Source organism: Cyanistes caeruleus, chromosome 17 (assembly GCF_971803275.1).
Source record: "Cyanistes caeruleus chromosome 17, bCyaCae1.hap1.1, whole genome shotgun sequence".
NCBI classification, from domain to species: Eukaryota; Metazoa; Chordata; class Aves; order Passeriformes; family Paridae; genus Cyanistes; species Cyanistes caeruleus.
The window spans coordinates 1740016-1754017 of NC_141717.1; the positions used below are offsets into that span (position 1 = coordinate 1740016).

Genomic DNA, 14002 nt, shown 5'->3' on the forward strand with positions numbered 1-14002 from the left:
TACAGCATGGAGGGATGGAGGAGCAGCTATGAGGAGTGATTAACCTCTGAGGTTAATCATTCACAGTGGAGTAAAATGGGGAGTTGTGGACTCCCCATCCCTGGAAGTGTCCAAGGCCAGGTTGGATGGAGCTTGGAGCAACCTGGCACAGTGGAATGTGGCCCTGCCCATGGCAGAGGGTGGAACAAGATACGGTGTGTAAGGTCCTTTCCATGTCAAACCATTCTATGATCTATGATTCTTCTGAGATCCTGCTTCCTCAGACTCCAGGTCTCTCAGGTTATCCCTCTGGTCAAAGAGGGAGAAATGAAGTCCCTCTGTGGCCTCCAGATCTTGCTGGGAATTACAGGATCTCTGGAGCAGTGAGGGCCAGTGCTGGGTGCTTCCAGCACCACACTGCCAACAAAATCCCTCAGGAGAGGGAAGCCTTGGGATGTACTTTGCAGTTCTGCAGTAAAAGGGAAAATTCAGTCCAAGGAAAAACATCAAAGACAGCCCCATTTTCCCATTTTGATGTTTTTCCCATTGAAGGAGGGAGAGTTGTTGTGAATATTGCTACAAGAGACTCTCAGTGTCTGTGCACGGCTGTCCTTAAAGGTCTGTCCATCCACTGGACACTTCAGAGAGGAAATGTCAACTGACTCTCCATACACACATTTATTTTTCACTGAGATTGTTTTTAGAGATAGCCACAATCCTCTGGGAAAACTTCTCATGGAGCAGAAACACTTCTCATCTTCTCTAGTTTGTAAATTTTTCCTCTTACATCTTCCCCAACCTTTTAAATTAACACAGTTTTATGTACCAAACTACTCTGGCTGTAGTCATTCTATTGGGAACGGCGAGAAGAATGACACAGACTCTCTTTTGGAGTCAAACTGGAGAATTTCACCTCGGGTCTTTTTTATAGACCGATACGTGAAAGTACAGAAAAGAAAACTTTTATTGGTTAGTAAACTAACACACCACCATCATTGGTCAGTGGGGTACACCACCCCTCGACCTTCTCTTGCAAGAAAACAAGGAACAGACAGCACCTGCAAGGCTGTTTTCTATCTCTGAGGATTGTTTTAATCCCTCCTTATGATTTCCCAGGCCACTTTCCCAGGCAAGACTGAGAAAGTTACGTGGCCTGCAATTTCCACAGGCACTGTGCTGCCCGCTTCACAGTTAGCATCCATATGCTTTGGCTGCTGGAGACATGGCAGAGAAGATTCTGATATGATTTTTCAGGCTGTACAAAATATCTTGATAGTTGAAAACCTGGCTGATCAACTATTGTTATGTTAATGTGTCTCATATTCCCAAATCCACGACTTGTCATGCATCCACCTCATTCATTTCAATACACTGAAATATCAAATGTCATCAGAGTCAACTGCTTCACTGCTGCTAATTTTAACAGAAAAATCCTACCTGTGCTCACGCAGCCCCTGTTCATCAAGTGCCTAGAATCTTTGAGATCCACCTGTTTCTGCTGAAAACATCCACCTTTCCCTGAGAGCACCAGTGCAATGATCTCAGGTCACCAAAATGAACAAAATAAACACCACCTAAAATGTGCTAATGCAACCAACAAATGAGTACAGGATCCCACGACTGATTAATTCCAGAACTTTTGTTAGAAAAGCAAAGGTGAATGGCAGGATGTGGCCATGGTCTGACCCCAGAGGCTGTCCTGTGGCCACAGGACACAAAGAGGGTCAGTCCCCAAGAGGGACTGACCCTACAGCAGACCCACACCTGAGCATCCCATGTTCCTTACAGGGTGGTTTGGGCCAGGATATAAAGAATCATAGAACCATGGAATTGAAAAGGCTGGAAAAGCCCTCTAAGACCATCAAGTTCAGTCATTACCCCAGCATCAGCACCACCACCACTAAACCATGCCCTCAAGTGCCACATGCACACAGCTTTTTGAACACTTCCAGGGCTGGCGTTCCACCACTGACCTGGGCAGCCTGTGACAGTGCTGTTCATGCTCTGCGTGAAGAAATTTCCCCATCTATCCTAGCAATATACAAATTAAATCTCTCCTGGCACAGCTTAAAGCCACATCCCCTTCTCCTGTCCCTGTTCCCTGGGAGCAGAGCCCGACACCTTCCCCGTCCCCCCCCCCTCCTGTCAGGGAGTTGTGCAGAGCCAGAAGGGCCCTCTGAGCCTCCTTTTCTCCAGGCTGAGCCCCTTTCCCAGCTCCCTCAGCTGCTCCTGCTGCTCCAGCCCCTTCCCAGCTCTGTTCCCTCCCTGGACACACTCCAGCCCCTCAGTGTCCCGAGGGGCCTGGCTCTGCCCCCGGCCCGGCGGGGCCTCCCCGGTGCCCGCGCAGGCCCCGCGCCCGGCCCGGCCCGCCCCGCTCCTACCGCCCGCTCCTACCGCCCGCTCCGTTCCGCCGCTTCCGCCCGCGGTTGCTCGGAGACGCCGCTGCCGCCGGGCCGTGCAGCGGGACGGGCCCGGCCGGCGCCGCCACCCGCCGCCCGCGTTCCGCGGTGCCCCGGCTCCCTGGCTCCCCGCTCCCGGCCTGTCCGGCCCCGCTCCCGGCCTGTCCGGCACCGCCGGCCCCGCTCCCGGCAGTGCCGCTCCCCAGGCTCGTCCCGGCGCCTTCCCGCGGGCCCCGAGAGCGGCGGGGCCGCCTGAGCGGAGCGATAAGGAGCGCGATAAGGAGCGGCAGTGCCCCCCCGCCTGCCCTGCCACCGCCCGCGCTGGAGCGGGGCCAGGGGCTCGCCTGTGTTCACGGGACACTGTCGGCTCCATCCCCACAGGCCAGGGGCTTACCTGTCCTCACAGGACCCTGCTGTTCCCAGAATCGAGGGGCTCCTCTGTTCTCACGGGACCCTGCTGTCGCTCATCCCACAGGCCAGGCACTCGCCTTTCCATGTGGGACCCCATTGTCCTTCATCCCTGTAGTGGGACCGCAATCCCCAAAGTTCAGGGACTCGCCTTTCCTCAGGGAACCCTGTTGTCTCCCGTGCCACTGGCGAGGGGCTCGGCTGTGCTGATGGGACACTCTTGACCCCCATCCTGAGCACCTCGGTGGATGCCTGGCCTAGCAGAGGCCCACGGATGTCACAAGTGCCCAAGAGTTTTGTCCTGTGATCTGGCAGTGGGTTTGGGCCAGGGAGCTTGGGAAGATGCTGGACAGCATAAGAAGGTCCCACATGGGAAGGGAGAGCAGGTGGGGGTGGGCTTCAGAAAAGGTTTGTTGTTGTTGGGTGTATTTTTGTTGTTGGATGCCACAGAATTGGAAATAAGGTGGGGGAGATTTGGTCTTCTGGGAGGGAGCTCAGCTTCCCGGGATGGGACAGGCTGATCCCCCTGTTCCTGCAGACCCTGCAGCCCGCTCCTGCCTCACTCTGCAGGGAGGGGGGTCCTGGAGGGCACCTCGGGGTGTCTGTTGTGTTCAGTGCCTGTTCCAGGGCCAGAAGGGAGCAAGGCTCTCTTTGGGATCAGAGGCAGTGACTTGGGTCTGGGACATCAGCAGAGACCCAGGAGTCGGGCTCCCTGCCCACACCGAGGGCTGGAGCGGGGAGAGGAAAACGCCCATCCCTGTGTCGGCACACCCTGCCCGCCTTCCCCTGGCCCCTGCTGATAAAGGCAGGGAACGTGGCTCTGATCCCTCCTCTCCTGAGGACAACAGGGCAGCTCCAGCCCCAGGATGTGGGGCAGTGTGAGGAGTTCCACGTTCCCGTATGGAATTTACTCTGTGCAGTGGTTGTTGCTTCCCTGTAGAGGTCAGGAATGCAGCACAGAAGGAGTTCCCTTCATCTCACCCTTTTCCTGAAGTCTGCTGCAGACCCAGTGTGCTGTTCTCCAATTGCAAAATCCCCCCTAACAGCCTGGGAATGAATTAGGACAGACCAGTTGGCTCAGTTATGCCAGGCTGGACAGGGCTTGGAGGAACCTGATCTAGTGGAAGGTGTCCCTACTCATGGCAGGGTGTAGATCTAGATGATCTTTAAGGACCCAATCTAAACCATTGTGTGATTCCATGGACTTCTGGCATGGCCTTAACCTCTCCAGTCACACTCTGGCATCAGGAAGATGGGACCATGGCACATCAAAATTTCATGGAGGGAGGAGAAATATTTATATCAGCTTTGGAAAACATACAAGGAATTGTGGATGTGGTGATAACAAGTTTGCCGAGGCACCAATGCAAGGCAAATTCTGAGTAGCTGGGTCATCCTTTACATACTCTAGTGAGTCCAGAGCTGGTCTAGTCCTGGAGAAGCTGGGGGCCATCAGGCAGTCAGGTCTGGGGCAATGTCCCATCCCTGGAAATGTCCAAGGCCAGGTTGGACAGGGCTTGAAGCAATCTGGGATAGTGGAAGGTGTCCCTGCCATGAGATGGTCTTTATGGTTCCTCCCAAATCATTCCATGATTCTATTATGTGAATCTGTGAGAGCAGTGGAGCTCTCAGCCCACCAAGAGATGCACAGCTCAGTGGGGCTGCAGGGGAACCACCCCCCCTCCCCACCTGTGTGTTTGGTTTGGGTCAGCACATGATGCCCCAGCCTTGGTGGGTCTGTATGGGGGCCTCACACAGTACTTAAAGACTTTGACACAGTTCTCCACTGTGTCTGTCACAAAGAGGTGTCCAGAGGAAGAACAAGCCATGCCAGCGGGCCTCCGCAGCCCTGTGGACACCAGGCAGATGGGAGCTCCGTGCTCTGGGAACAAGTGGACTGTGCGGCGCTGCTCGTCTGCCACCAGGATGCTGCCGTCCGTGTCCACGCAGACCCCAGCGGGGTTGCCAAACTGGTGTCCATATTTGCTGCTGAGGGAGCAGAGGAGCTTATGGCTGCTCATGAAGACCTTGACATCTCCACACTCCTCGCTCACCACAAAGCCTCCACTGGGCACCGGACTGACGTAACGAGGTCCCTGCAGATTGGGAACAGAGTGGACATTGACTGTCCTGAAGGCATGGTCCAGAGCAAAGCTGTGCACTTGGCCTTGTGCGTAGTCTGCTACCAGGATGTTGCCCACGGAGTCTACTCCAATACCCCTGGGGGAACCAACCTTCCTGATCTTTATCCATTCCCCCTTGGAGAGGCTGGTGTGAGGGTTGAAGACCCAGATGGCTTCATTCACCACGTCAGTTACAGCCACCATTCCCATCCTAGTCACAGTCACATCTTCTGGCAAGAAAATGCTGCCTCCCTTGCCTTCTTGCTGGCAGGGCAGGGACTGCCGTGTGTGGCCTGTGCTGCTGAGGACGTGGACCCAGGGAGCGCTCTCAGCTGTCACGTAGATGGAGCCATCCAGGGAGCAATGGATTCCACTGACACCTCCATAGCGGCTGCCACTGGGGTTGGGAATCTGCCGGACCAGGTCATCCTGGCAATAGTGGAGGAGGTTCTTGATGTTGTCCAGATCTCCACACAGGCTTTTGGCTTTATCTGCCAGCTGGTGGACCTGGTGCTGGGTCACCATGCCCATGCCACGCTGGCTGTGCAGCAGCGGGCTGGCTGACTGCAGTGTGGTGAATGACTTCACCTGGAGACTGTAGATGGTTTTCAGAAGCTTCTGCTTTAGCTGGCTGGTCTCCAGCATGTAGTCCATGACAAATCTCTTGTCCCTGTTTGGGGGAAGCAGTTAGGACCATGACTGTCCCTGCCTGCTGCCATCTCTGGGGCCATGCTATGGTGCTTGCTATCTACCCTGGGTCAAGGTGTTGATGCTAGTCTGGATTTACTTCATGCCAGAGAGACCACATCACTTTATTGTCAGCTGTTTATGAAATAGAGACAAACATGGACCATGGCACAGCAATGAAGGGGTCAGTAAGCTGGATCCACAGCTGGAGGAACAAGCCAAAAAAACTCCAACAGCTCCAACAGCTCAGCTGGTGTCAGATGTGTCAGGTACACCTCTGCAAAGGTAAGCCCTGTGTGTGAACATATTGAATGGGGTCTCAGACTCTCCAGTTCCCAAGACAGTGGCTTCTTTCAGGTCTTAAACACTTGTTACCCCTATTTTCTGTGAGCCTCATCTCTCCAAACCAAGCTCAATCCATGATAACACTTGAGTCATTCAGGGTGACCATTCCTTGACTCCCACAAGTCAGATGTCAAATGTGGCCAGTGCATGTCTTTGCTCAGGGCAGCCCCTTTCCCATCCAAATCATTTTATAGAATCACAGAGTATCCTGAGTTGGAAGGGGCCCACAAGAATCATCCCAGCCCTGCACAGACACCCCAACAATCCCACCCTGTCCATCCCTGGCAGCGCTGTCCAAACACTCCTGGAGCTCTGGCAGCCTCGGGGCTGTGCCCATTCCCTGGGGAGCCTGGGCAGTGCCAGCGCCTCTGGGGGAAGAACCTTTCCTTGATATTCAACCTAAACCTCCCCTGGCACAGCTTCAGCCATCCCCTTGGATCCTGTCCCTGTCACAGGGAGCAGAGATCAGCGCCTGCTCATCAACTTATTATTGAAGTAGCCAACAACTTGTCAGGAGGAAAAGGGGAGGTTCTGCTCTGAAAGATACATTCAATCTTCACCATTTTTTCAGATAAGAGAGCCACCATGAGAACACAAATTTCTCTTTTGCACACTCTCCCTTTCTTTTAAAACCAGACAACAAAGGGAGCCAAGCTTTGCTGTGTCCTCCCCAGGCCTGGCTGGAGCATGGCCTATGACACACAGCCAGGAGCTGTCAAGGGAAATGTTAAGAGAAATATGAACTCATTAAAGCTCCTGGAGAGGCACAGCTTTACTTTGCTTTAAATGTGATTATAATTAATATTATAATGGGCACACTTGGCTGTTTTGAGTTGTCTGCAAGCCATCACTCCACTTTTATTGCCCCATGTCCCGTGATTGCCTGGATTATGTGCCTTATGCTGTTCACCAAAGTGACATTTCCCCAGACCACAGTTGGAGAAAGCTGAGGCATATAGTGCCAAATGGTCCATCTCATGTGCAAATACTACAACTATTTAAAAGGCATCCCTGAATAATTGCAGCATTACCAAATGCAAATACACAGTAATGGGAATGAGAGAATACAGAGGAAATCAAATTTCTGCTGTTTTGGGGCCAGGGAACAGATTTTTCTTCCCCATGGTGGTTATTTCTTCCCTTGTGTCTCCTGCAGCAGAGATCTGCTTGGTGGAAACAAGCCCTCCATACCCCAGGACTGCTTGTCAGGGTCCTCTTTCAGAGCTGGACAGAGTCCTCAGTTCAGTAATCTGGATTTTACAGATGGAGAAACTGAGTGACTGCCAGGGAGATGATGTGCCAGCTGCCACATACCCCTCATCAGGAGCATCCACCTTGCTTCCTGGGCACTGGCCACCCAAAGCTGCCTTCAGACCCTCGATGGTGTGTCCTGAGCCTAGCTTGAGCTGCTTGGGGTCCAAACCCAAGAAGAGGGCTCTGATGCTGTACCCCACACAGCTCAGGATACAAGCCTGGATACAAGCCCAGCACCACAGATGCTGTACCTTAGTCCTGCTGTCCTGGGGGCTGCCTGTCCTTCTGTGGCAGCGCTGGCCTCCCACCGGCTCTGTCCTGTTCCCTTGCCGGGCTCAGGGCAGCGGGACCAAGGGATGTTGTGTTGTTAGTGACGGGTGATTGCCCTGAAGTCTGGGTAAACACAAGAACTCCTTGTGCTGACAACCAGAAGCAGCAAGACAGAGGCTGATCTAAATGGTTTTTACTTCCTGCTGGTCTCTTGCCCTGAGACAAGGTGTCTTTCCCACAGGATCAGTCTGTGTCCCACCTGCCTGCTCCTGCCAGCTGCACGGGGGATTTGGGGCTTTTATGTAGAGGCAAAAGGGCTGATTTGCTGCTCCTCACCCTTGGCAGCTGCTGGGGTGGGACAGGGACGCTCACATGGTGAATCAGGGCTCCTCACAGCTTCTCCACTGCCTCCCCCTGTGCCCCAGCCTGGGCACAGTGCAGGTGTGTGCTTCAGTCTCCCCAGTTACGGAGACTGGTGAATTTTGCCATGTTAGGCTTTGAGGTGCAATGATGGAGAAGCATCTCCAGAAGAGGTAGATCAGCCAGGACTGCTGGAACAGCTCCCCTTTCCATCTCCATGCTGCTCAACCCAGGCTCCCCACAGCTGGACACAACCGTGCTTGGAGTTGATGATGGCATTTATTAGTTCTGCCCCAACAAAGAGGGTCATGAGTAAAAGAACTAGCAAGAGCAGCCTGCTGCTGCTCAGAACCTTCCCTCTCTCCTGGCAGTGATTCCTGACAGTGCTTCCTGAGAGTGCCCTCTCTGCTTTTGCCCAAAGCAAGCTCAAACCACCCACCTTAAACCTGGCTAAGTCGTGAAGAAGTTTGTGTCTGTTCCTTATTCACAGGGACTGAATATGAGTGAAGTTTTGGTCAGACTCAGCCACCTTTGGGGATGCTTGGAGGGGCTGCATGTGCCTCCCTTAGGACTAAGGGAGCAGATTTGGGTCCATCTGGCTGCAGGAGCTGTGGGATGGGGATCTGCCTCCAAAGCCCCAGGGCTGGTGCTCCTCTCACCAGTTGTTTAGGGTCCTTCTGGTCCTGGATCAATGTATCCCTGAACCTCACTCTGCTTGCCTCAGACCTATTACCAGCCAAAATTACAAAAATAACTTGCCTTGACAAGCATTGGGGCTGCTCCATCCGAGCCCCAGCAGGACAGGAGGCAGCTTCAAAAACCATCTCCCAGGGCAACAGGGTCTGACCTTTTGTTTCGCTGTTGTGTGCTCCATCCACCAGGATAAACAAACACAGCCTGGCCCTGGGGCTCCCGTTCACCTTTCCAGGACCGTGGCTCTGTCACAAGCTGTTCAGAAGCCTCCTGGACCCCAGGAGAGTCCCATGTCATGGCAGAGCCCTGGCACAGCCCATGCCCACACCAGCCCTGGGAGCTGCAGGGTTCAAGGGCATGGTCAGCCTGCTGCTGCCAGAGGTGGATCAAGGGAAAGAGAGGTTGGATTCAGTTCAGGCTTTCCTGGATTACATTCCTTGCAGGTATAAGTGGAAAACTTTATCCCCTGGGGCTTTTCCTCCCCTGGCATAGGGGCAGCAGCTCTTGGTTGTGTGTCCACAAGGAGCACACAAGCCCTGTGTCTCTGCCAGTACCTGTGCCCAGGGAGACAGGCACAGTGCCTGCCCGGCACACTACAAGTGTGAAGGGAGCCAACAGGAGATCCCACAGGAGGAGTCAAGGTCATTGCTACCAAAATCACAGATTTTTGGGAAAACAGCCCAAACCCATCCACTGAGAATATTTCCCCACCTAGGGCACGGCTCTGTGACTGGTAAGAGTGTGGGGGACCCAAAAGTCCACAGTGTCAGTCCAGTGTCAGTTGTGGGGCTGCAAAACCCTCCTGTGGCTCTGGTCCCCGCTGGACACCAGAGCCCTCCAGCCCCAGGATCCCGGCAGCCCCCAGCCTGCTCCACACCACTCAGCACAAGAAGGTTGTGGCCAAGGGCTGTGGGGGTTTGCTGGGACCGAAGGGCCGATGAGGAGAGGGCCAGGATGAAGCGGGAGTCGGGCTGGTCATTGCTCTGTGCGGACACCAGGCGGCCCCGTCTGTCCGAACAACCGGGAATGATGGACACTGATCACCGAACAGCCGGAATGCGCCGTGGCTGTGTGTGTCTGCAAGGGAAAGTTGTATCCCAGGGCTGTGCAAGAGCTTTCGGTGGGAAGCTGGAGCATCCACTGCACATCCACACACAGAAAACACGATCTGTCCTGGCTGCACTCCCCCACTGTCCGTGGGATGTTTGCAGTGTCCGGCTGGGGACATGCAGGCACTGGGGACACTGGGGGACACAGCTCTTGGAGTCTGATCCCCCACACAGGCTGAGACTGGGCTGGGGCTTCCTAAACTTGGTTCCATGGAGGTGAGAGCAAGAACTCAGCTCCTCTTCAGAAATCACAGAACTCCCTCCAGAAAGGAAAGCTGTTGCTACTCTGGTCCCTAAAACTGACCCAGCTCTGTCCTCTGGCTAGCATGGACACCCCAGAATCCCTGCTGCTGGTTGCTAACCAATGGAAAAGATTCTCCAGAGTCTGACAGGGGCTCAGCTGATGCCTCAGCTTCTCCCTTTCTCCCTCCTCTGCAGCCTCCCTTGCTCACAAGAGGATTAGGGAGTTAATCCTCTTTGGAACATCAAGCTCCCTGTTGAGCCTGCTGGGAAGGGCCAGAAGCTGTGGAGCACAGTGGGGCACTGCCACAAAGCCCCTTTCGTGCCAGATACAGCCCTGTGGATCAATCCCTGTCCTGGTGGCAGCATCCCCATTACCACCCCCTTCGCCACCCAGCCAGGGCACAAACCTTTCCCCAGGGCCATGGGAGCCAGGTAATGGTCCCACCAGTCTGTCTCCCTCCACCCCATCCTGGCCTCTCCACCTGGTCTGGAAGGGTGGTGGGACAAAAGAGAAGCATCCTCCTGTCCTGGCAGGGAACAGCATTCCAAGGCTGTGCACAAAGTGGGAAACAAACAGAAGCTCTCTGCAAACACAGTTCCATGCTCAGCCCACTGAGGAGGGCTCTGGAGGTCCAGGAGCTCTGTAGAATCCCAAGGGCATGGCTATCACTGGAGCAAAGTGATGTGCTGGAAGCATTCCCTTGTGGATGGTACTGAGCCAATTGGTGTTCCACGAGGGATTGCTCTTCCTCTGAAGAGGAAGGGTACAGGCTGGCACTGCTCCTGTGCCACAGGCTTGTGGCCATTGGCTACAGGTGGGCAAGGCAACACCTGCACCTGCACTTTCTGTTCCCACTTCCCATCCAAAGCACAAACTGTCAACATCCTTGGGTACCCTGCACCTAAAATCAGGGAGGAAATAACAGTGGCTGAGTACTTTGACTCCCTGAGCCCTGGATCTGGGAAGATGATGTGTGTGTTTTGGCTTGGAAGCAGCTGCTGCCTGGGGTGGGGGAGCCAGGGTACCCACAGTGCCCAGCTGTGCAGGTGCTCCTGGCTCTTCAGGAAGCTTCTGCCTTGCGGGAATGTTTGCTCCTTCTCTCTCAACCATTCGAGAATCAGCATCTTCTCCTGCACCCCAAGGCAGCAGTGGGGGACGTGCAGCCACAGTGCCCTGGTACCACTTGACATCTCCTGTGTTGCCCCAGCCCCAGCAGGCATGGGAAGTAGGCAGGGAAGTGGGCAGGAAGGCAGGAGCTGATCAAACAGCAGCAGCCAGGATCTCACCCTGCTTTAGCCTGCAAAGCCTGGGGGAAACCCTCTCTCTGCTCAGCTTGGCTACCTTTGGAAGCATCGGCCCTGGTGAGAGCCAGAGCACTGCTCTTACCCACACCAGCTCTTTTAAGTACTTAAACCCTCACTGTTTCCCTCTGTGGGCCTTTGATCCAACTCCAAAGCTAGAAAGTTTCTGCCCTGGGCAAATACCCAGGGAAACGATCCATTCAGAGGCATCTAGGAGCAGGGAAAGGAAACCTCCAATTGCAGTAACAGATGGGAAAACGCAGCAGGGAAATTTTGTAGCTTTTTGGACTGTTTTTTCTCATTTAAAGCTGAGGAGATGGGGTAGCTACTCCTCCACACTGGTTACGTGCTATGGAGGGATGGAGAACATGGCTGCTGCTGGAGCAGACCTGGAGCTGCAGTCTCAGGGACTGCTCTGCACTTCAGTGTTTGTGGCTGATGGGGATTGAAGAGTTCATGTGGGACTCAAAATACACCAGCATAGCAGCAGTGTTCCTGTCAGAGCCAGGGGACAGTCACCAGGGCACAGTGAGATGGCTCAAGGCAGAGATGCCACCACAGTGGTTATGGTGGGGAGAGTGGTGAGGCACAGTAGTGCTGTTTCCACAAACAGCTGGGAGCAGAGAATCCAAGATAAGCCACAGGCAATGTGTGGAGTGATGCTTCTGTCTGCCTCTGCTCCTCTTCCTCCCACAGAGAAGTTCCCAGGAGGATCAGGAGGACTTACTGTTCCTCCCCAGGAGCTGCAGTCTGGGTGAGAGCAAGCAGAGGCCCAGGCTGGGCTGTCCCCCTGATCTGCATTGCCCTGGCAGATCAGCCCCTGCCAGGTCTCAGCACATCTGTGCTGCTTCCCCAGTGTGCTTCCAGCCCTGGGGGCAACATCTGTGCCTCAAGGGGAGTCACAGCCTCCCCTGCTTGCTCCTACTGTGCTAAAGCTTCCTAGCAAAGGGAGGAGCAGTGCTGAGACGTGAGGAAGAGACAAAGGGAATGGTGTTCTCCTGGCACTGTTAGTACCTTCCAGGATACTTGGAGCTCCCAGGAACAACACCAGTCATTACTTAAGTTCATGGGGAAACTACCCCCCAGTGTGTAGTCATTTGGTAGAAAGAAAACCTTCCCAGCCTTTCCCCAGGTGGGAAGTGCAAAGTGGGTTGGGACAGGCCCTCTGGAGTGATGAGAACCCTTTGGGGTCAATTCCTGATTTGTCTTCCCAGCTCCAAAGTCCTCTCAGCCAGGTATCTTTCCCTGCTCTTGGCTCACAGTTAAAGTTGCCCTGTCACTGCTGCAAGGCCAGGTCATTGCCTCCCTCCTGCCTGAGATGGAGCAATTCTGCTCCAGGTTGTCTTTGCAACTTCACATGTCTGCTCAGAAATCTCCTGGCCGACCTTGGCCCTTCTTGAGCCCACGTTTGGTAACTTTCCACTGCTCCGAGCTCCGGCCTGCCCACGCTGGGGTAAGAGAAAACTGGTTGTGCTGGGCAGGAACCACTTCTTGTCCCCAGCTGGTTCCACCTGGTAGCCCACAGTTCCGAGTGAGTGCCCAGCTCCAAGGCCTGCCGCAGGTGGGGCCTGGGGTGCCCTGGCACAGCAGGGTGGGGCACCTCAGCACTCACCATCCTGGTCTTCTCAGCCACAGCCTCTGGATTTGTGTGGTCCCAAATTACTTGGATCTCCCCCACGCAGCTGCACATTGCTGTGTGCAAGGGGTGAACTCCCCCTGGCAACAAATGTGTCCCCATTTCTTGGTGTCACACCCAGCAAGGTGATGCTTGGCAGCATCTAGCCCTGGGCATGGCATTGGCTCTACACATCTCTAACTTGTGGGCAAACCCAAGGGAGTTTGCAGCTCCATCCCTTGGACCACGATTTCCTTGCCAGGCTGGAGTGCAATGGGAAGAGGTGATGCTCACCACAGCCCCAGCCATCCTCCATGCAGGTGGATGACTCCTGGAACTGCTGCTGACTGTACCTCTGCAGAGACTGTCCTCTTCCAGGATGGGATCCACCCCCAAATTTTGTCACTGGCCCTTTGCCATCAAGCCAGGGAAATTTGGGGACACAGCATTCTCAGCGGTCTCTGGGATGTTCCCACCTCATGCTCGGAGCTGCCCTGCTCACAATGAGCAGCCTGATGTGACATCCTGCCACCCTTCCCCAGGAGCTCTGGTCCCATCCCTGTGTCCCGGTGTCTGGTTTGGCCCCACACTCTCTCCCCTTGCTGTTGGCCCTGGCAGGGCACCCAGCCAGAGCTCACAGTCACACCATTGTGGCCGGAAAATGGGTTGGGGATGCAGCAAACCCACCCTCCCTGTCCTCCACTCCCAGCTTCCCTGGGGCCATGTCCTTGTGCCAATGGGATGGGGAGCATAATAACCTCCTCTTTTACAATGAACCTTGGAATCTGGTTCCTTCTACTGCCTTGCCTGAGATAAGCCTTCCCTCAGGGTTTGTTTATTAGGAAACTTCCCTCCCTCCCAGTCCCTGAGCTCTCCATTGCTCTTGAAGCTGGAGGAGAAGGAATACTTGAGCAGGAGCAGCTGTACCCACCTGGGGTTAGAAACCCATTAAAGTTGTGCAGCTCCATTGACCAGGAGCTGCTGGGATCTGAGCTGTGACCCCATATTCCCCAGCCCAAGGAGCAGGGGAGGGATTTGGCTGGGTCCTCCACCCGTTGATTGGGAATGGGCTTGGATGGCAGGAAGATGGCAGGGACATGCAAGTAGGGGGAGTGTGGTCAACCATGGCCAAGAACGATGTTTATCGGTGGGCCTTCATGTAAAGGGTGGGTAATGGCTCACTATCAGATGCCTTCAGGGTGACCAAATAGCCGT

General features: G+C 54.6%; 2 protein-coding genes across 7 annotated transcripts in view; both read right to left on the reverse strand.

The window, feature by feature from the left end:
• PIGQ (phosphatidylinositol glycan anchor biosynthesis class Q) overlaps positions 1 to 2751 on the reverse strand; it is a 38712-nt gene extending 35961 nt beyond the window's left edge. For 2 of the 6 annotated variants that reach the window (XM_086854207.1, XM_086854206.1), the window contains exon 1: positions 2361 to 2751. In XM_086854207.1, coding sequence (XP_086710333.1) covers positions 2361 to 2751 — 391 coding nt within the window. Of the gene's footprint in view, positions 1 to 1416; positions 1498 to 1952; positions 2338 to 2360 lie in introns of those variants that run through there. The other 4 variants (XM_086854208.1, XM_086854210.1, XM_086854209.1 and 1 more) reach the window with 4 other exon arrangements.
• Positions 2752 to 4438: 1687 nt separating this feature from the next.
• On the reverse strand, positions 4439 to 5563 carry NHLRC4 (NHL repeat containing 4). The gene has a single exon (XM_086854211.1). The coding sequence runs from the start codon at positions 5561 to 5563 to the stop codon at positions 4439 to 4441; it is 1125 nt and encodes a 374-aa protein (XP_086710337.1).
• Positions 5564 to 14002: the final 8439 nt, after the last annotated feature.